The 23,930-nt window shown below is 34.7% G+C and overlaps 1 protein-coding gene across 1 annotated transcript; it reads left to right on the top strand.

Moving 5' to 3' along the window:
* Positions 1-1,044: 1,044 nt before the first annotated feature.
* LOC142346152 (uncharacterized) lies at positions 1,045-22,632 on the top strand. The gene is made up of 6 exons (XM_075398661.1): positions 1,045-1,656; positions 10,428-10,445; positions 10,979-11,177; positions 16,530-16,742; positions 21,328-21,505; positions 22,332-22,632. The coding sequence occupies exons 1-6, from the start codon at positions 1,153-1,155 to the stop codon at positions 22,630-22,632; spliced, it is 1,413 nt and encodes a 470-aa protein (XP_075254776.1). The 5' UTR covers positions 1,045-1,152.
* The last annotated feature ends 1,298 nt before the right edge of the window (positions 22,633-23,930 follow it).

Raw genomic sequence — 23,930 nt, 5'->3', positions numbered from 1 at the left:
AGAAGCGTTTGCAAGAATTAAATTAAACTGAGCGTTAGCGCTGCAAAATGGAGAATGAAGAATAAGAATGATACAATTTAAGAAAGAAAGTTTGTTCAAAGTTTAATCACGCATAACGGAAGCAACTCTTGGATTTGTTTATATCGTGAACGAATGTATTTCCGTTACAGACAGAGTGAACAGACAAAAACTGCTAAAATGGGAGGAAGTGTACATCAACTGAACTTAAATGGCATTTGCCCATCAAATGGAATTTACAACAACTAAATAAATTAAAATACGGATATGGATACGTGAAGGGTATCCATTGCCGTATGACAGCAAGAGAAACAACTTCAAAGAAGAGCAAAAAGAGCAAAGATGATTCAAGTACAATGATTGAATGAGGCTCTGGCTTACGGCCGTTTGAGAGCTTTCGTTGCTAAATTTACCCTTAGTTAGTAACAGTGGCACTCTGTCGGCTTCAGAATTTTTACGCGGAACTCAGTATGGAAATACTTTAAAATAATTGATGCTTGATTTCAAATTAATTTGATTTAATTCGTCTTCCTTATTTTAATAGCAGACTTTGGTTTCGCGCATCAATCAAATTTGAAATTCATGAGGAAATTGATGAGGTGCAACCAGTTAAACATTTTTAATTGAATTCATAACCACAACATTGGGCTTAATTGCGGCGAGCTCTGAATCAAGCCTTCTTTCTCGGTTATAATTGGTGGTGATGTTTGTACTCAGACAAAAAGTATTTAAATATAAATTTATGTCTCTTATCAACGCTCACTTTTTCTGCTTTTTTTCTATAATTGTATCAGCATAAAAAAAGAAAAATTTGTTTTCTCTTCCCTTCTAAATTGCATTTCATCACATCCAATAACAAACTTCAGAAAAGCATTAGTTTTCCTTTCATTAAAATTTTTTGTTTATTAATAATTGCCGTAGCGTTTACGTTTACAATTTCCTGCTGCTGTTATAACCCCCCCCCCCCCCCCGTTTTAGCCTTTATTCTGACTTTTATTATTCACTATGAATATTTCCAATCTCTCTGTCAATTCTGAACCATGCTTCGTTTTCAAACCCACAACTTCAAGCGTTTTACGTTATATCCCTCAGTGGGCCATTTCAACTTTGGGTATATTTGGAAACCTCATTGTTATGTTAATTTTCGCCCACAAACAGCCCAAAAAGATAGGAGAAATTCCTATAATCCTTCTAGCTTGTGTCGATGGCCTAATGTGCGTTTTTTCAATTGTTTTCACCGGTTTCATAGCAATTTGGCAACCAAATATTCGAGATATTGGATGTTACAAATCGCTTTGTATAGTGGGCAATGTCGCTTTTGATATTCCTTATACTTATTCATGTGGCATGATGTCGCTTATGAGTTACAGTCGGTTTCTCGCTGCTTGTAAGCCTCATGATTACGCCGAGAGGTTTAATTTCAAACGACAGAGGTCGTATTATATAGGGCTACTATTAGTAGCAATCCCCTCGTGTGGTTTGCAAATTCGAAGTTGCGCTACAGCCCCTGATAACTGTCTCATTAAGTTTATTTGGGTTGTTCAGAGGTCAATTTTGGTGGCTATTACAATCGGTTGTATGGTTTACTGTTACTCCAACATTGTTAACACGCTCCGAGCTGCAAAAGTCAAACGAAAGGTAAGAGATTACATACCCTAGTTGAATAATCTCAGATACCTTTTCAAAGACTTTACATTGGTTGTCCTTTACAATAATAAAGAAAACTTCAATTAAGATTTTTCTATAGCTTTCTAATGTTTTTTCTCCAAATGTGCTTCTCGATGTCTTAGATTACAGAAACAATGGGTCTTCCCCATTACAACCCTCCACTGTAGAACGTATACTTTTGAGTTTACGCGGACTTGAGCAGATAGAGCGACGTAGTTTAGAGATCTCAGTTTATTTGAGTCTCAATAATAGATAATTTCTTTCAAAAATACCAGAGAGGGGAGGTGAGTGATATATCTTATACAAACAACCCACTGAACAAAAGCATATTGAGCTGTCAATATGTTTCTGTTACCTAGCAAAGTTGTTTGTGTTCACCAGGCCTAAGTTCAAATGTGTGGTCAGACTAAGGTATTTTCAGACATCCAAAAAAACATTAAACTCAATTCTGAAGCAAACTTGATAATAGAAGAAAATTAATTTCAATTAGAAGCACAGGAATTATGGTTTACGAGAGAAAAAAACCAACAAGCTGATCACTCACCCATTTCGGTAGCTATATTCAGCGGACATTAACTAAATTTCAAAGGCATACACGCCCAATAGTCTAATTGGGCTGAAACGTCTTTCGGGCCAATAGGACCATCACTACTGAGTTATGGACACCAGAATCAGGTGATTTGAATGTTTCTGCTATTTTAAGGTACAAAATTAAGAGCTTGAAAAAGAAATAGGGGATCTTTTCCGTTTGTGCCCCCCCAGCTTAGTGGGCGCATATTATTTGCACCCCCCAGACGCACGTGCAATATATTTACATAATGATTTACTATGTAATGGCACGTGCTTTGTAACTGGGGGGCGCATAACGTACTGGGGGGGGCACAAACGGAAAAGATCCGAAATAGGTTTAAAATAGGTTCAAACAAGCAGATATGCGGTCCTATTCCCTGTAGTACTACGAAAAAAGGTTTACAAAGTTTTTAGGTTGCTTTCAGTGGAGAAAACTTGGTTGTTTTCAAATGACAATTTTTAGCACCTGATACAGAAAATGGTAATTTTAGTGGAACTTTTGTCTGATGTCAATGAATATTGGGGAACAGACTAATTTGAGTGCGAAAAATCTTTTTTGGTCAGAATTTATCCCCATTTATTGGCACAGATTTATCCCACGCCGAAGCCACGAGGCGTTAATTTGAAAAAAAAAATCGTTGAGTATTGTTTATAGCCTTATAATATTAGAGGGTTAGTGTAACTTTTTAAGGCGTGCTTTGGTGTGACCGGAGTGCCCAAAACTGGAAATTGTTTTTTTGGGCGACCGGTTGAATTTGAAATGGCAAAATTATGATAACTTGAGACATTTAGGGTAAATTAAAAGCCATCCCTGGGTGAGTTTTGACAAACTTAGGTGTTTCGGGTTTCGGCAATCACGGCTTTTGAAAAAAATCAAAATGCAAACAACTCTCAACGGATAATACTAGGACAGTAATTTTTCACAAGGAAATAATTGGCACCCTAAAGTTTTCAAAATATTGCAATCAATGAGATTTCGACCCCTAGATCAGGCGATATTGCTTTCTTAATTGTTTGACCCGAACCAGACTGATCCGCGAAATGTTCAAAGATTTTTCTTTAGTACCATTGGGAGTTAGATTATGAAAACTAAGGAATCTGTGCTACTGTGGACGGAATTCCCTCGACATTTGTTGTTTTTACCAGATTGACCCATCATCTTGGACGTGTGGCCTTTTAATGACATTGTTCCTCGAGAAAATATTTTGGGCTATAGGAAAACTTGTCTTTCCAGCTTGTTTAGCTGCACGGAATTGCATTAAGTGGTTAAAATTTGGAAATAACCATTTATTTTTGTTTTGGGGTTAAATTAAACTTTATATTCAACACATGGGTTTTGACGGAATGACAATAGGGATACTGTATCTGGATAGCGGAATTGGAGTGATAAGAGCTTTTCAAAGCCAGGTGCATAGTTTACTGAGCAAAAAAGTTTCATATCTCAAGTTCAATAGTGTTATGAAATTAAGTTGGTGTTTTTACATGACGTCCCAAAAATATTTTACATAAGATAAAACAAAAACTGGACAATAGTTGACAGCAGTGAAATGAGTTGAATTGGACACTGAATTGTTCGCATAGTAAACGAAGGACTCCTACGGAACATTAGAGAATTGGAAGTTAATTTGCAATGTTTACTTAGAGATTATGGTTTGTTTGCTTAAAATAAGAGCGTTTTAGTTGAGTATAATTTGAAGCGACATGTAACGGGAGTTGGATGGGAGAGAGTCGTTGTGATTAAGAACGACCGACAAATAGCAGAGAGTTTTAAATCGAGATTTGAGCGAGTAAATTTTAGAAAGTGAATCCTAGAGAAGTTGGAGAACTCCTAGTTTAGTGAAAGTACACTTTGAAAGCCTTCAATTGAGAGATTAATTGGAATACTGAGAACTTTTTGGATAAATTCATATGGGAAGTGGAATAGATATTTTGCCTCATTATTTTTTCAATTAGTATTAGAAATTATCTTGAGCTTCTTTCTATTGATGTGCCAGTATTTCTTTTTAACTCTGTTATCCATATAATCAGAATTTATATTAATTATCTTATTGAGAAATAACTTATTTCAACACAATCTAAATTGCGACAGCGTACGAGAGTGGGAAAGGGGAACTAACAGATTAACAAAGCATGGCTTGCTTCATCAATTAAAAGCCGTGGGCTTATTTTGATTGATCGATCTTCTGGGCGACATAGTCCCTTCATTGTTGGCCTAGTCGAAATTAAGAACACGGCATCCACGAAACTTTATTGACAATTGTGATATTTTCACAGAACAGAGAGACCGGATGAGGTCCTCGAGCAATAGGAGGGGGGGGGGGGGGGGGGGGTGGTTTGGTAGTCTCGTGCGATCGAGCTCACAGTCTGGACAAAACTTGATCGCTTGGTTACCTCGGAACCATTCCTGAAATTGGTCTATTCTGTCTGGCCCATACCTAAGTTCGATCTGGCCCCTAACAATTTTTCTGCCTGTTCATCTAGCTTGGGTCTGTTCGGCCTGGCCTGGTCTTTGGGTTGGGTCCGTTCTGTCTGGCCTACTGTCGGGCTCGGTTCTGTTCGGTTTGGCCCGTGGGGACAAAAGATTTTTCGGTTAGGCCCATACCTGACTGTTAGTCTGTTTGATCTGCATCCCTTGTGTGTGACCCAAGTCCGCCTTGCTCATATTTTTTCTGGGCCAGAACTTTATCCTAGAAAAATCCGAAACTATACCTTTCTACCTTTACGTTTGCAGGAGAGATATAATGAAAAAGATTTGAAACTGTTGAACAAAAATGTTGCAACAGAAATATTAGGGTCCTTTCCGTTGTACTCCCACAAAATCATGGCCCAAAGTACAGTATTAACAGTAATTGCGTGCTATGCATTGTGTGAAATAAGCTTTTTGATCTTCCCCACTAGCCCCCCCCCCCCCCCCCCCACCTCCCCCATTTAATTATGATTAAACCTTATGCTTGCATTTAAATTTTTGTCCTCCTATTAATTAATATACATCCTTCGATGAGCAATGTTCGGGTGGGATTATTGTACCAAAATTGACATTTGACACTTAGCTGGTTGCAAAAATGGGGAATTAGTTGTTGTGTTCAAAATGATGATTCTTTGACTATAATTTTTTGAGTGCTCCTATTGCATAGTGCTGATAAACTTCATTTTCCTGTTTGATCATTGAAAATCTATTGCCTATTGCTAACGATATTAATATTCAATCACCCTATTCTTTGCAGAGAAAATTTTCTGAGAAATCATAATATCAAAAACTTTTTGATACCAGGTTTTACACTTGTTTTTGCAGGTTCATGTTTATGCTACAAATTATTTACGTAGAATTTTTTTCAACATCTGCGTTCACAAAAAAATCCCATCTAATTAACAAAATTCAAAATTTGTTTGCTCAATTTCATTGATTATTGTAAATATTGAAAAAAATGGTGTTCGAATCATGTTTTTGGTATTGCATATCAATAGTGGTTGTTTAAGTGAGCTTTGGAACACATTTTGAAAACTGTGCTACTGAGCATTGTGAAACTATTTTTTAAGTAATCAATGAGTTTGTTTCTTAGCTTTTGTACTGGTATTTTTGGAATTGATTAGAAACACAATTTTAAATAACAAAAACTTCTTTTTGTTGTTAGAAATAGCTTAATTGAAGCTTTCAGGACTCATTTTTTATACTGAAATAGTTTAATTAAACAGAATGTACTGCTGTTATTTCTGTTTACTGTTAATCGGATTTTAATCATAAGTAGTTATAGAGAAAATTTTGATCCTTCATTAACTAAGAATCACTTAATATATTTCTTTCCAATTGTTAGCTGATTTCAGGCAGGGTTAATGTCAGAGGGCCATTCGGAGCAGGGCTCTTTTCGTCTGAAGATTGTTTGACCCCCAACGTTGTACCCAAATTTGAGTTTAAATGAGCGACCACTTTTTGTTGCGTATTAATGATGAGTCGAGTTAAACTAATTTGCAGAACAATGGCAAACACATTAACAGCTTCCTGTTTTATTGATATATCTCGCAAGATTAACATCCTCTTGTAATATCGTGCAATATTAACATCCTTTTGCAAGAATATTGCAAGATTAAGGTCCTGTGTCGAATAGGGTAACTATTACTAGTAAATGCTTCTTCCCTGAAAGAGTCTAATTATTGGTATTTGCGGCGTTAATACGAATTTTTTACAATCCTAAAATTGAAATTTATGTCAGACAAAAAGTATCACCCGGAAAATCCGATAGCAAACCCAAATGACACCTAACGAGCAATTTGATTAAAAGTTGTAGGCAGTTAACTTTAGACCAAAAAATTGAATCATGAATATATTAAGAAAGCTAAATAAATGAAAGCTGTTTTTTCTGCAGATGTTTTCCGTCGAAAAAGGAAAAGAACAACAACCAGGTTTCTACTATAGTTCGTTTCAGAATGATTTCCCAGCGGGCGGGATTAACCAATAAAAATTAAGAGATCAAACAGAAATCCTCACAAAAACAAATTCTGATTATATCTATTTTAAGCCAAATTATGTTATGCTCACGATATTACATTTTATACCAGATTTCTTCACCAGATCGTTATATTTATATATATTTTCTGGAGTGGACAAATCAATTAACTGTAATTCTTGGTATGCAAAAAATCTTAGTTGATCACGTGCAACCGATAAGTTACAACATTACAACCGATAAGTTACAAGAAGGCTTGGTAATGTGCGATCGCACATAAGTTTCCGACCCCGCCCATCCACAATTTTGGCATAATTTTCTACCAAATCAGGAACAGATAGAAAAACCCAAAAATTCAGGTACTTTTCCAAAAAAGTAGTGTATAAACGAAAAGATAATCTTCAAAGCCAATCCCTCAGAGGTGTAAAAAAATGATTCACTAGATTGTTGAGATATGTCAATATTAAGAAACCGAGTTAACACGAACAGTAAAATCAAACAACAAAAACAACCATTAATCAAAAATTTATGTCCATTTTGAAAAACAAAGCAAAGCTTAATAACAAAGACAACATAGCGTCAGATAAAACTTCAACTGAGCAAAATAACTTGTAATTCATGATATGGGACCAGTCCAGAATAAGGCTTGGTAACAACTAGACAAAAAAGAACAAAAACAATGAAGTTAAAAAATTCGCCTTTTTAAAAACAATTTATTTCAATGTAATGAAAAACATTAGAAATCAACAAAAAATCACATAGGTTAACGATTACTAATGCTTTTATAGAAGGGCATTAAGACTTGTCCTTAATAAATTTTTTATGCGGTTGAAAAAGAACAGCAAAAAGACAACAAACAAAAATTTAATTAAAACTTGCCAGAAAACGCAATCAAAGACGTAAAGCTAGATTTTGGCCCCCAAAATATGTTCGATTGCGACTTCTTTGAACACAGATATTGTAGTTTGTCAACTCTCAATAATGAGACTAGCCAAAAAGAAAAGGGTCAAAATCAAGTAAAACTTTCGTTTTTTTCGAAAAAACATTACTTCCAAAGTCATGAAAGCCAAAAAATAAAAAGTGAAAAAATTAAATAGGTTACTTTATTAGTCCAAGGGAAGCCCATGAGACCTGCAATTATCCAGAATATGTCCTACGTCAACAAAAAGAACGTCAAATATGAAAAAAATCAAAAATAAAATTACTTTTTTTGTGAAAAACCCGTGTCGAAGCCGGTAAAGTCATAACGATTTTTTATTTAAAAAAATATTAGATATTGCGACACTAAGTCCTTTCAACACCTTCCATGACACCAATAGTGTTATATTTGAACTGTAATTAAGAGACTAGGTAAAAAATAGACAATAAAAGGAACAGAATTGGAAAGTTAAAAAGAGCTTTTGTTAATTTGGAAAACAATTGTTTTCAAAGTCATGAAAATCATCAGCTTTCGTCTAATATCAGAATATCAGCTCGTTAATTCTTCTATGAAAAGCTAATAAAACAGGTCATGATACAGGAAATTTCTTACGACTAAAACGACAAAGTGAAAACGACAGTTAAAGACCAAAATTTAAAAATGTGTCATTTTGAACGCCAGTTATGTGCTATGTGAACAGTCAAAAATGTGATAAGGCGACAGAACTAGAAAACGTCAAAAATGGGCTGATACCTAAAAAAATGTGAAATCTATTAGTAGAAAAACCAGAAAACCATAATTTGAAGGCGTAACACGGCAATAGAGATTACATTTTGAATCAGTAGAAAGAAGAAACATTCTTTCTTTGCTGATAATAAGCTACAAAATGAACAAATTAAGAAAAAGATTTAGAGGCAAAGTTCAATAAGCCATTATTTATTTTAAAAATAAATGATTTTAAAACCCAAAACGATATAAGCTTCAAATAAAAAACTAGAAGAATTAATCTGGAGCTTTTAAGCAAAACTTTTGGACCTATCACTACTGAGATTTGACTTGAAATATTCTGTTCTTTAATTAATATGAAAAAATTAACTTTTTTTCAAAAAAAAGACCGACTGATTACAATCCGAATTCTTTTAGGATTGTAACAGTCCAAGATTAGTCCACAACTAGCCCTGCTAATGCCGTTTGCCCGTGTCTTCCGTTAGAATCACTCAATTCTTTGAATGTTATTTATATATATATATATATATATATATATATATATATATATATATATATATAGATAATTAGTCAGATAAAAGATCAAAATTAAATCCTGCGTTTTTGATAATCAACGAGTAAAGTTAACAAAAAACGGCAAAGTTATAATTGCAGAGCACTCTTAACCGAAGTTGAAGCAGGAATAGCCCCCTTTTGAGTCTTTGTGGATGTACTTCCGGCAAACTTAATCAAAGTGGACTAAATAAGCTTATTTCGTGCTGTTTTTGATGGAAAATCTAAATCTTTAAATAATTAGCCAGATTTTCTGAAAAAACTTTAAATAACAATAGTCGACAATGTTTTTTGTGTTTAAAAATAAAACCAACAACACTGCTCTTCAAAATTTTGTCAAACTTTAGCAAAATTGACGAAACTTTAGGCAAAAATTCCGGAAAATATGAATGAAAACAACTGAATTCACTCTACTTTTCTCAGAAGTTTAAACCTCAATAACTCCCAGTAAAAAACATAAATAAAAAAAATCTTTTTAATTCCATATTCTACGCTGGACTAACTAAGGATACCAGTCTCAACTCTCTACAATGAATATAAGGATCGGCGAAAACTGTCTGAACAAAAAAACCCATTTGAGTATATAGTTCCTCCCCCTCAAGAGGAAACGGAACAACCAGGTAGATCTGATTAGGTGTTATATCATGACATCAGCTTTCGCGTTTAGATCTTCAGTACATCAGATCCACAGATATTTGAGAGAATGATGAGCGACACAATCGGGTCGGCTAAATGTTTCTTTGTTATTATTATATTCTTCTGCTTATAATATATACAATATATAACTTCTTCGTTCGACAAGTAATTAACACGATAAAGACCTCAAAAAGTTCACTAAATGTGCGTTTTGAAGTTGACTTTTAACTTCCGATTTGTCTAAATTTAAACTCGGAAACGTCAAAGCTCACATGTCACAAGAAAGGAGAAATTTTGTTGCAGTCCTGCGAATCAGAACCACTCGTATTGCTTGAGCTATTCCATTGAAGGCGACAGACAATCTTTTAAAGAGGAAACATCTGCTGTCATTGAGCACAGCCAACTGCTTTAGAGTTTTTTTTCAAGATGATGGAAATAATAATAGTATATGATAATATAAATGACATGTAATAAATAATGATTTCGATCTTCATGAGTAAGGAAATTTTTAATAACATTACTCTTTGGTCAAAAATACTTTCTTAGTGTTACCTGTCGCCATCAGACGAGAACTCAGCTCAATTGATATGTGTTCTAAGCATTTTTACATCGCAGCCGTTTTCGTCTTGATGACAAAGGTTGCTCAAACTTGGTAATAACTTTAAAAAATGCGACAGTGGAAACGATGCTGTAATTCAGCTGGTCACTGGATGCCTTATTGGGGAAAAACTAAGCAGGCACCTTTTTTCAATTGAATCCTTTCAAAGCACGTATCTGCAAAAGAGGATTTAATCACGATTTTTTTTGTCAATTTAAGCTTAAGTTGCAGTTAATTGAGCTCATATGTTTGTATGACAAAAGGTAAACGCGAAACAATAACTTTGCTTTATTTTCAGGGTGACTCAACTTCTGAGGTGAGCTAGTAAATGTGAGAAATTACAGCTTTTTTTAAACAAGTTCCCGTATCTTTGTTGTGCGTTCAACCACTACCACATATTTGATTCAAAACAATTACAGAGAATATTAATTCTCTTTCTTAGCTGTCTTGATGCCTTTTATTTCAAGTAACTTTATGTGTTCGGACGTGCGTCACAGAATTAATCTTTTCTTTCAAAATCTTCAGTTCCTTTTTCTTAGCCTCTACGTTGATTGTTAAACCCTTGAGTTCTTTTTGATTATTTCATCACAATAATTTTCAGTTCATTTGAGCATTCGCGGTTGGTATATACAACTGTTAAACTGATCTTTTTATATCATTTCGCCTTCTTCCAGTGCGCGTTGACTGTTTTACCCCCCCCCCCCCCCACTGTACAAATTTCGTTTAAGAAAACCCTGTCATATTTGGAATCAAGTAAAGCTCTCTCACTCGATGCAATCCATCCGTTATATTGAATATTTAACTTTATATTATTAAAGTTATTATATATTTAACTTTGGCTATTAACAGCAACTGAAGAGGCGCGAGAGTAACGTGCAATATATTCGGGCAAGAAGACAGACTTTGATGGACGAGAGAACAAACATGAAAGTATTTAGTCCAGGAAGTTGTCCATCTTCAGCAAAACCATCTACTCAACTTCCACTGGACAAACCGTTTGATGCCGCGGGACAACCTGAGCAGTTAGGAAGTTCCCAATTGGCTAGAGGTAAGGATCATTTGCTGGAGATATTCTCAAACTGATACGATCAGCTTTATAACAACGAATCAACATTTAAATTAACCAGTGAAATTTTAACTTGAAAAGACAATAATTGTCAATATTAAACTAATTGTCACAAGGAGGCTCGGTAATGTGCGCTCGCATATGATGTTCCGACCCCGCTCATCCACATTTTTTATATATTTGTCTTCCAAAACAGGATGAGAACTTTAAAAAAATGACATTCTTCTCGAAAATAATTGGCGTATGAATAAAAAATTGTTTTCAATTCAAACCATTAAACAAATTAAGCAATGCCTATTCAGAGTGAATTGTGCCATTAACAAGACTACGCGACAAACAAAAATTCAAATAACGAAGACAAACATTAATTGCTACTAAAACTCAATGTATATTTTTATTTAAAAAAACACTTTACCAAGTCATAATAGCATCATATAAAATTTAAATTGAAAAAATTACTTTGCAATTTTCTAAACAAGATATAGGACCTGCCCTTAATGCGAATAGGTAAAAAGTAGACAAAAAGAACGAAAAAGGAAAAGTTACAAAAAAATAAGTTTTTTTTTGAAAAATAAAAAAATCTAAAGTCCTGTAAACCATCAGCTGTCAACTGAAGCCACTAGACCTCTCATTATCCAAATGACGTCTTAGGACTAATGAGAGAACAGAAAACTCAAAGCAAATTAAAAAATCTGTAAAAATTTGAAATCAGTGTCAAAGCCCTTAAAGTCCAATGATAATACTTAAAATAAAAGTACATATATTTATTTGGGCCTGTTTTGGGATGCAATGGCACTTGTGCTTGTCTTCTAATGTGACACGACAGCTAACATTTAATTCAAATAGGGGCAAAAGTTCCTGAATCACAAAATTTTTTAAGAAATCTCGTAGAATGATAGCCAGAAAACAATTATTTTAAGTATGAAACCGCTAGGTTAAAAAAGAATTCAGTAGATCACCACAACAAACAACAAAAAACCTAGCACGGATGAGTTTTAGCTACAAGTTGAAAGACATAAAAAAGACAAGTAAAGAACAGGAAAAGTTTTGAAAAAATGCTTTTTTCAAAACAAATCAAATCAAAACCTTGAAAACAATTAACTATAGAATTGTACCTCTGAATAGGTGAATTTGTGACTCCAAAAATACATCGGACCTGCCTTTATACAGAATATATCATATGACTACAGACAAAACGAAAAACATAAGCAAAATTTGTGAAACTCTATTGAACTTTGAGAGAAAACGGTGTCCAAGTCATTTAAACAATAACACATTCACTAAAAACAACAGATATTCAATGGTGCTCTTCAAGTCACTGGGAAGTGATGCAACATCACTGTTGGAAGTGCACAGAAAATTGACAGAAATAAGATAAAATTATGGCAGAATCTCAAAAATGCACTAGTTTTTGTTTTGCAAACACATACTTTTGAAAGTCAAAAAACTAATAAGCTTTCAACTAAAAAAGCTGAAAATATTACCTTTTGGTTTAAAAGGACGCCAACTGTGCATGTCACTAGGCAGACTAAGTCTTAAGACTACAAAATAACAAACATAAAACTAAAATTTCCAAAAAATACATTTTCATGCAAACAAAGTTTTGAAGTTATAATTACTTTGAGATTCAGACTTGAAAATGATATGATATATAATAATTGAGCCGCATTGGCACGTCACAAAAAGTTGGTAATTGAGCTTCGAATTCAGAATCATTACGGTGTTAGAGCAATTTGGTAATTATGTGACGTGTTTTTTTTTTGAAGTTTGCTGCTAAACGTAGGAACTCTCAGTTTCTCTAGCCAACTGGCATGAAAAATTGTAAGGATTTAGCAAAAGACAATCAGAATAAGCACTGGCTTTGCCTTTTTAAAAAGCATTTTTAAAAAGCTTTGTAGGATCAAAGCTTGGTAATTAATGATATTCCAGTTAGATTTAGGCAGTAAGTTTTAATCGTTTTTGATCATTGGAAGAAATAAAATATAACTTCTTTGTAAACATTAAAGACGTTTACTCTACTTACTAGTATCAAAGAAATTAATTTTGATTAATCTTGCGGGATTTCAAGTTTTTTTTTTAATTTTGAACGTTCAAACTTCAAATTGGTTTGGAAAATTTTAACTAAAGAATAGCAGGCCACCTTCGTGTTGACACTTAGACTTAGAGTTTTGCTCCCATTTTCCTTTTTTCTGTGGCGACACACTTTTTAATCCCAGAAAAAAATATAGATAGTGATGCTATAAATTGCAACCGCATAAACATTTTGTTTTTAGGCTTTCACTTGTTGTTGAGAACTTCCTTTTAGCTGTTGTCTGTCTTTTTCGTCAGTTTTATGTTAATGTGAGATTTAAAAGATGTGTAGACAGTTTTAAGCTGTTAGACTGATTGATAGACCCTCGGTCTTTCTATCCGACATATCGAGTTCTAAACTTTGTCAATTCGCTGTAGAGAAAATAATGTCCAGGCAGTCTGAATTGTTACTGACGAAACCTAAATTAAGCAATCAATAATGCTAAACTTGACCCTTATTTGAGTCAGAGAGACAGATTGAGACCATCATATTACTTGTTCATGCAATGGAAAGAAGTCAATGTCTCCATGCTTTCCATTTGTTTTCTTTTTGTTAATTCTTAATGTTTTAACGTTCCGTAGATGCGCTGAAATAGGAGCATGAGGAGATTTTCAAAGCACTGATTCAGCATATTAATCGATAAAAAATTAACAAAAATGGATCAAAATGATAGCGCTTCGTGATTAGTTGTTCAAATTTTGTTCGGGCTTCCTTCTTTTTTCTACTTCTCTTACTCTCTCTCTCTCTCTCTCTCTCTCTCTCTCTCTCTCTCTCTCTCGTATCGTTTTGACTTGATCTTTTTAAGGTTTCTGTTTCCTCATCTTGACCTCCATTGATAGAGTGTGATGATGGGAACAGTTTTTTGCGCGCTGTCAGTGGTGAAAATTAAAATAAATCCCGGGCAATGTTTATTCTTATTGGTTGATTTATTGTTAAGATTTTTTGGAAAGTACTGTTCTCGTTTCTTTTCGTTTCGCTAGGCTGTTTTGATTCTATTGGTTTATTTTTGGATTTTTAGCAGTCTTCTTTAGTTTCTTATCATCAAAGAAGCCTAATACAATTGAGAAAGTAAAAATAATTGCTTAGAAAATGAAGCGAAAACACCTAGATTTTGCTAGATAACTTGTTCTCCGGTGCAACTCACCTGAAATTTGTATGCAAAATTTTTACAAAATCTGAAATTCGAGTTAACAGTATTTACAAATTACTTAGAACTATTAATTTTAGCTTCCTAAAATTTCAAATATGAAAAAATAAAGCTAAAATGAGGCTCTGTAATGTGCGCTCACTAATAATGTTTCTACGCCACTTTTCCGTTTTTTTGGTTTATTTCTCTACCAAATGAGCAAGAAGTAGAAAACTTCCATTAAATCACATACTGTTATAAAATATTTTGCGCACGAGAACTCAAAAACCGTTTTAAAGCCAAGCCACTATACGAAATAAATATTGAAAGCATTAGAAAGCTGGTGCCACCTGATTAAAGAGACTGCGGGACAAGACAAACATCAAAATGCAACAACAACATAAAACCACATTAATAACATCAAAATTTCAACAACTATTTTGCTTTCAAAACCACTTGGTAACAATGTCATAAGATAAAAACTAAAATGAACAACCTATCAGTAGTTGGTGTGCCAAAATGGTATTCAGCAAATAAGAAGTTGATGTACAACCATTAACACTCAAGTTTATTACAACAGCAGTTTCAAGAGTTTATGAGTTTGAATTTGAATTTGTGACGTTGGCTCTAAACTGTACCATGTTACTGGGGTACGAAACCATTTTAAACACCGTGAAGGATTTTTATTGGCTATTCCGGATTTCTATTACTTGTCGTTGAGTACTTCTGGCTAGCCGCGTTTGCAGTTGTTATTGGACATTGTTGGGCAGGAAGGTAAGTTTTGGCTGAGAGGGGGAAGAAAGAAAGAATAAGTAAGTAAAAGAGAGAGAGAGAGAGAGAGAGAGAGAGAGAAAGAAAATTAATTAACCTAGAACTGGACGAAGAAGGGCTGAGCATCAATCAGCTAGTCTAAACAATCAGCAGGTACAATGTGCTTTTGCAGTTGTTCTTTGGACATTGCCTTTTCTTTTCTATGAGGCGTAAAATTGCTTCAATTTTGTTCTTTTGTGCGCGCTTGATGCAGTCTTTTGCCATTCGTATCTGAATGTTTCTTATAGTAGGTGATTTAGATTCTTCGTGTAACTTTTGCACCCTATACCATCGAGGTTTCCTTAGACAAATTCTTAGCGCTCTGTTTTGCGCTTTTTGCATGATAGAGATAACCGCTTGCGATTGGTTGAACCAGCAAGCGTTTGCATATAAAAATAAAGGCCGGATCCAGTACTTGTACAGCAGAAGTAAACTTTCCTGCTCAACATTGAGGTTGCTTAGACGCCGCAGCTGGAAGATTCGCTTGTTTGCTCTGGTTGTGATGTCTTTACAATGTTCATTCCAGTTTAGGTGTGGCGTCATGGTTATTCCCAAGAACTTGATGGTTTTCGCTTCTTCAATTTGGTTTCCATTGATGTTTAGGCTGAGACTTGTTTGTCTTTTCGAAGGATTTCTGAATAGCATGTACTTTGTTTTGGTGGGATTTATTTTGATTTTCAGCCTGTCACACCACTTTATTAGTATATTGAGTGAACCTTGGAGTTTGCTTTGCATTAACTGACTGGACTTTGACCTTGCAGTTGGTGTGTCAAAATTGTATATATACATTCCTAGAACTCTTTTTTGCAGGTAAACTTCTTGGAAAATTTATATAGAGTCTACTGGGGATCTGCATGTAAGAACACCTGGTAGTTTTACCTGTAAAAGTTTTCTAAGTAGTTCTGCCCGCAAAAGTTATGTGAAAAATGCGGGTAGAACAACCTAGTAATTTTGCAAGAAAAATTCTTGCTGCTTTTGCCTAAAAATCGTATGTTGATTTGTAAATTCACCTAGATTTTAACCTGCAAAAATGTTCTAGGTAATTATACCTGCAATTTTTACATGCAAATTGCATGTAGAATTAGCTAGAATTTTATTTGCAGGTCGAATTCTAGGAGAATATATCTGCAAGTTCGAGGTAATTTGTCGATAGTTTTATTTGGTATTGAAGGTATTGTATTGAAGGTCTAGGTGAGATGCATTAAAGAACATCTTATCAGCAAAATCTAGGAAACTTTACCTGAATTTTATAATCAAGATACATTCAATTTTTTTAGAGTGAAGCATTAAGCTGGTGGAATAAATTAAAGTGCAACAAATGTTTTAGAAAACAAGCCGGACGGAGCAGCTGATTATGTTGGCAATGATAATGACAGAGTTGACATTGATTATGGAATTGACATCTTCGTTGACGAGTACGAAGAGTCCAAATGTGAGAGAGACATTTCCGATGAGCCTGTAAGGGCTAACAATAGTCAGCTTTTGATAGAGCCACGATTCCTTGATGACGAACGATCGCTCAGTCCCAGTTGCTGCACAAGTAATAGATAATAATTGCTTTAATGTTCACAGTTCAGAAATATGCATTGTAGATCCTTTTTTATAGACTCTGGCGCCTGGTTGAGGTCTAATACGCAAACAAACCCGTGTTGAGAAATTCATCGGGTTCAAACATAAGAAATCTTCGGTTTTTGTCGGTTTTAGTTCGCCAAAACCGATCAAAGCCCTTACGTTTTTTCGTCGTTTTGATCGGTTTTGGTCGGTATTTAAACATAAGAAGCGTCGGCTTTTCCGTTCTAAAATCTTACCAAAGCGGACGACGCTTTGTCAGGATCCGAAACTACAACCCCAAGATTAATTGCCACCTGCTCCACTGCATCACCTCTCACTTATTTTTCCTGTACTTCTTTTGTTTTTAAATCAAATTAAGACTGACGATACCGACAAGATACGACGATCATCGAGACTTCTTACATCAAATACCAACGATGCCGACAAAAACTACGCTAATCGACACTTCTTACATTAAAAACCGACAAAAACGACGATAATCAACGATTCCTACATAAAAAACCGACGAAATCGACAAAATTCGACAAAAGAACGACGCTTCTTGCGTCGATTGCCTCGCAGTTTCTCAACATGGGAAGTCGTTTTGTCCAGGGTAAACTCAAGTTAAACGCAAACGCTGGTATTTATTTGTGCGGTCCTGAAGTCTGGCTGATCACTTAATCACTCAATTTTTTGGACTCGACCACATGAAAACTTTTTGAGCATTCATAGCCAGACTTTGTGATTTCATGCCCAGACTTTTGTTTTTTAACTAAATGTTCATGTGTTCATGGCTAAACCATTATTCGTTCATCCATGATGTTTCCATACCCCTTAGATGAACAACCGATAGTCCCGTGGTATGTTTATTTGGATTCAGACATATCAACTTTAGTTCAGGTGTTTCAGTTCAACCTCGAACGTTACCAAAGATAAGCTATGCTGCGAATATTATTTTTTCAGTAGAAGGAATATTAAAACTTCAACAAAAGAGTTCCGCTTGCTTAACGAGTAGATTCTCTTTTGTTTAATTTTCCCAGTTTCTTTTTTTATTTCCATATCCTTTGAACAGTAATCAATTCGATAAGTCTTATGTTACAACATTTGCGGCCGAGTGACTAATTAGGCATTTACATTGCTACCCGTCCGATTTTTTTCCGCCCTAAAGTATGTAAGACTGAGACTGCAATGCGAGGACTTTTTACAAAAATGCAGCTAGAAATTCTTACAAAATTTTGGGCTGCAATGGGCTGTTAAGAGGGATAAAATGTTGTAAGAGTGAAGAGGTAAAAGATAAACTAACCCGTACTCTTACATTTTTTGGTTTGTCAAGAGAATAAAATGATGTAGGAATGAGGGGGGTAATTGAGAAAACACCCTCTAACTCTTACATCATTTTACTCTGTTGACAGACCAGAAAGATGTAAGAGTGGGGGTTAATTTATCTTTTAACCTCTCACTCTTACATCAATTTAACCCTCCCTGGCAACCCATTGCAGCCCAAAAAGATATAAGAGTTCTGAGCTGCATTTGTCCAAATTTCTAAATCTCCCAATGCAGCGCCACTCCTACATCATTAATCCTTTTGGGTAGCCCCACTCTTACAACCTTTAAACCCCTTTGAACAAGTTACCCCCTTACTTTCACATCATTTTATCACCTTTGGAGCATATCTTCTATTAATTTAGCCCCCACACGCAAAGACTTACTGTCTGGAATCCACAACCTCTGTATCCTCAACCAGCTCTCCTGAGCCTCCAGACCATATACGCTTGTCCAACTGTTGACGGTCTATCTATATGAGTAATCGCAATTTGGCCGGGGGGGCATTTCTTCAAAAGTATTTTCATTGCAGCCCACTCTTACTTCGCAATTTTCATTTGCGAATATCGAATTTAAAAAATAAATGTTTTAATAGGGTCAAGGAGTTGTTCAAATTCAGGCAAATATGGCATGAGAGATCTACAATTAGTAGAGAAGCTTAATAAACAAGAAAATCTGGTATAGCTTATCCGGGAAAACTTTGGTTCTCATACGGAAATTGCAGCCCATTGCGTCCAACACTTATATCACAATTTTTGCAAGGGGTAATTCCTCAAAAAGCCTTCCATTGCGGCCCCCTTCATTTTATCCCTCAGAGCAAATGACTCCCTCACTCTTACGTCAATTTACCCCCTCCCTCCCCCAATGGACAAATTACCCCCCACTCTTACAACAAAATGGAAGGATTTTAGGGAGGACATTCGACCGGGGTACATGTCGCAATTTTGCTTTTTGTACGTTATGTATTGACTATTTTTTGCCAAAAAGTCTTTCTTAACAGAAAGCTGGACAAGAGAGCTCTGCAATGTGCGTTCATCTATATTGTTGATTTAATTGTCTACCCGAATGAGAACGATTTAGGAATCTTCCTTTAAATCACATACTGTTCGAAAATAACTTGTGTAGGAGTTTGAAAATTTGTGTGGGAGTTATATACTCAAACCATCGTTTGAAAAAAAAACAATTTTGCGCTGGAAAATTGATGCGACTTGTTTTATAAGATAAGGGACAAGACAAACATCAAGATAAAACAACAACAAAAACAGATAATTACGTCAAAATTTCAACTTCTATTTTTTTTTCTAAAACACTTTGTGACAAAGTTAAAAGAGCATATGACAATACTTGGATTATAAAAGATAATTTGCGCTGCAGTCGCTGAAAGATCAGGCAATTCCTGAATAAAACTAGGTAACAGTTGAAAAAAAGATAAAAAGGAGCCAAATTAAAGAAACAATTGAAGTTTCTTGAAACCAAATGATTTCAAAAATCATAAATAATATAACAATCATATCTACTATAACACAACCACTAGAAGTTAATAGCAATCACATGCAACTACATCTCCATAGTACTCCAATGAGGCCTTTTATTAGAGTGAAAATACACCAAAAATTACAACATATACTGACCAGTATCTAAAACTCAGTATCGTGGCCACGAAGCAAACTGATAAAACAAAGTTTAATAGAGAAACTAATAGCTGCAATTGAAGGCTTCAAATAGACTTATTTATAACTATACAGAAAGCTATTGGAGTTTTTCATGATTCAGAATATGTTACACAACAATAAAAAGAACAGCAATTACAGGCAGAAAAGTATTGAAAAGTTTTGTAGTCATTGAAACTATTACAATCAATTGAACCTCATTTTACTACCCACGACAACTGTGAATAATCTGTCACTGTAACGGTTCCCAACTGACAGAATCTGCATAAAAAATTTGCTATCAAAGCCATGAATCCATCAGCAAAAACATAAAACCCTTAAAATTAGTTATTTTATGAGACTTAGCTACAAATTGACAGAAATATGAAGTACAAATAATCATTGATTTTTTCTAAACCAATTTATACGTAGTCATAAGAACCATTAGTTATCAACTAAGAACATTCTTTTTTATGTTCGCATATTTCACTTAAAACTCAAGTAACACTTAAAATTCTCTTCACTCAAGAAAATACTAAAAACTTATAAAAAACATTTTGTCAAAGCATAGAAACCAAAAACTTGTCCGCAATTATAGACGTTCATTGGGCCTCTTTTGCACGCATAACTCTTTTGCCCGCACTCTTTTCGCTTTGAAACTGTCATAAATCAAAATTTTTAAAATAAAATCTGAACTTTTTGGAAGTAAAAATGATTGAATTGACCCTTACTACCGTTGCCATTGCTGGACGACCCTTGAAAACAGACAATTTTCCAACATTTAGCGAAATGGAGAAGTCGAGAAAAATTGTCAATGCATCATAAATATTTTTGCTAACGTTAAATATCAATCTAAATCAGCAAAAACTGGCTAAATAGTTATTTCAGACTACTCTAATAAGAATCGGGAGTACAAACAGCCCACATCTTAGTTAAGAAAGAAATTTTTCAGTTGTTTTTTGTTTCTTTATTTCCGTTAAGTTCGGAAAGTTCGGACAAAGTGGTCTAAAGGATAGTATTTGGTGTCATTTTTAATGGAAAAAAGCTGAACTTTAATAAATTTAGCGTAAATAAAAGCCAAAAGGACAAGTTAAAAAGTCAAACAACCCTCCTCTATCTTTAAACGTAAAAACAATAAATTACCGTTATCAATTTTTATATATTCTCAGCGAAAATGGTGGCAACTTAACCAAAAAATACAGAAAATGTGTACAAAAACTCGTCAATTATCTAATGTTAATAAAAGCTCTAAACCTCGATAACTATTCGATAGAAACAAAACTCAAAAAGTCTTTTCGATTCAAAAATCTACGCTTGACGGGCTTTCTAATGATTCTACTCACAGCTCTCTACAATGAATATACCGATCAGCCAAAACTGACTGAAAAAAAACCCTTGAGCATATTGTTCCTACCCCCTCTAAGGTGGGTTCGAAACAAAAATATTGAAAGAAGTTGAGAATATGCGCGAAACTTTAAAAAGAATTATATGCATTATAACTACAACAGAAGTGCTTATATATAATGTATTTGTCTTAATTTAAAAACAATTTTTTGCTTTTTGATTTTGAATTACAAATTTACAAATTTTTAAATGTTTTAGTCATGACTGAATACTCGTTTCCTTCGTCTGTTGATCAGAGTGGTGATTTTGACGAAACAACTGCAAGAAAGCAATTGCAGCTGAGAAATGGGACACAGCTCAGCTTACAACAATCATTGTCTCAACAAAACGAAAGTCATACAGCTTCAGCTTTAAGAGTATCACATCTTTTGAAAAAGTTAGAGCATTTTTGGGAATCTATTTCCCCGGCAGAGTATAAATATCTAAAATAATTAGACCTCTGAATTAGTATATGTATAAAATCTGAAACTAAATACATCACCTGAAAACGCTTTAGCTTGTTCACATCATCCTATGAAAGAAAAACTTTGTTCATGGGAGCAAAAGGAAACTGTACCTGTTCACAACTCCCCTGTATTATTAAACTTCATTTTATGAACACAAAATTCGAAATTGGCAAGGAAAGTTAGTTACATTTCGTACTAATAAAATGGTGAAAAATGGCGTTATCTGCGAACAAAAATTGAGCCAAAACAACTAATTGGATGTTTTTGAACTGTAATCATACTTGTGTTAAAATCCGAGGAATCTTTCAGCAATTTCCCCCCTTGGTACCGAGTAGAGAATTGCCTCTTTCTGTGCTATACTTTGCGACAATATTATTTGGCGCCTACAATATAGATAGCTTGATATCAGTCTATCAGTCTATGCGATTGCAAACAGCTGCTCACGGCCGTGCCGAAAATCGTTCGAAGCCCCCCCCCCCCCCCAGGCCAGCCAGGGACAAAATCTTTGGCTTACCAGGGACAACTATTTTTCACTGTTCAATCTGCTCGCGCTGATATCAGGCTATCTAAATTGTAGGCCAAATAATATTGCCGCAAAGTATTGGCTTGCTTGACCACCAACTTGCATAAAAGCTCTAAAAATAACTGTTGAGTAAAAATTGTGGTAAATTTTATACCTTTGCAGTATTTAGTTATATTGTTTCTGTAAGCCACTTCGAAAGATTTCCGCGCATTGTTTTGTGATTTTTAATCCAGGGTGCAAAGTTGGGACCATGAAAAGAGAATGGCAGGTTGCTTCTTCCTGATTGGCTCCGCATTCCTATTCCTAACAATTCCAGACCTCATCCTACACCTGGCGGATACAATTGTTGACGATGAAACAAACGACGCATGGGTAGGCAACTTTGTGTGGATGCAGACGCTGACCCAAACCCTATTTTGTATCAATTTCTCTATCAATCCGCTCATTTATTATCACATGAATGGCTTTTTCAGAACTCAAGTGCGAAGTTTGTTTGCTATTAACAGTATCACTTCTTTTCGCGGCGGATCTTAATTCAACTTGTTTTTTTTCTACTGCTTTTTGACCATTACAGGTGGCCAACACAGATATTTTTTTCTTTAGCTAAGCTAAAGTAATCCCAGGCGAGAAAGTTACCCACGTTATAACTCATGTTTACTTAATTTTCTTGAACTGTTATCTAGGCGTTGGTGAAAATGACTAACATACTGAAATACAGAGATTTCAGGCTAGCCAATCAGCGATTGGGAATAAATAACTTTGTTTTCTGATTGGAAAAACGCTGGAAATTTCGTTGACCATAATTTCCATTGTTTTAAGATACGATGTGCAGGTTACCTCAAACATGGTATTGGTATTCTCTGTGAGTAAAAATTTATACGGGACGCTGATGTATTGCTCCCAAGGTTTGGCCGCAAACGCACTAACAATACTTTCAAAAATTAGACTATGTTAATTATAGTTTAACTAAACGAGCGCATAATATTACGATGCTGGGTATTTCTAAGTCATTCAGATTGTTTCAAAAGTCTATATTTTGTTCAATCTAGGAAATTGAAGGGTGTTTTTTGTAAGCCCAAAGTGTTGATGTTGTTCGCCCAAAATAACATGAAACTTTGTCAAAAGAAATAAATATTGATCGGCTTCTTGAAAGGACAAGAATTAGTTGCTTCAAAAAGGGCGCAGAGAAAAAGGCTCAGATTGTAATAAATGACGATCAGTAAAAATTTTTATTATAATAATCTAAAAATATTTAATAGTATAACAATAATTATTTAATAACTAATTTATGATAAAAAGGAAACGTTCGATAATTAGGAAAGTAAATCAACTTTTTGCTAATATGCTAGTAAATCAAAAGGCAAAATCCGCACTTTGGTTTTTGTTACATGAATTGACCATTTTAATTAACAGTTATTTAATTAAAACTAGCGGGCCCGCAATACATATTCGAAAATATTTAATTATAAATAGAGAGAACCACCGGGAGTACCCTATGTGTAAACCCAAATGTTCATTTCGAGCAGGACTAACTAAAAGTTGTTTCACGGTCCACACTCAGCTCAATGAAAGTTACAAATGAGCGCATCGACTGACATCTGCCTAAAAACAGCTTTGTATAGGTTCATATAAATTTTTTTTAAGAAACAAATATGTGATAATTCGGTACCAACATGTGCGCCCAGATCCTTTTGCCACATGCTTTAAAACTGATACAAAATCTGCGACAAAAAACACATAAATGCGGAAAACAGAACACAGCACTAAAATAGAAAAAAATAGAGAAAGAAAACTGACGCAATAGAAAGCAAGAAAGAGAGAAACTGAAAAAA

Source organism: Convolutriloba macropyga, chromosome 9, assembly GCF_964194025.1.
Source record: "Convolutriloba macropyga chromosome 9, txConMacr16.3, whole genome shotgun sequence".
In the NCBI taxonomy this organism is placed as follows: Eukaryota; Metazoa; Xenacoelomorpha; order Acoela; family Convolutidae; genus Convolutriloba; species Convolutriloba macropyga.
Note: the sequence above shows the minus strand (reverse complement) of the source record. Positions and strands in the feature narration are given on the sequence as shown.

Bases quoted from the DNA above. Each gene is read 5' to 3' on its own strand.
- LOC142346152 (XM_075398661.1), top strand. From the start codon at position 1,153: ATGTTAATTTTCGCCCACAAACAGCCCAAAAAGATAGGAGAAATTCCT. The intron at 11,178-16,529 runs GTAAGGATCATT...CAAATGTTTTAG, and splicing joins AAGTTCCCAATTGGCTAGAG to AAAACAAGCCGGACGGAGCA. The intron at 21,506-22,331 runs GTTAGAGCATTT...TTTTTAATCCAG, and splicing joins GTATCACATCTTTTGAAAAA to GGTGCAAAGTTGGGACCATG.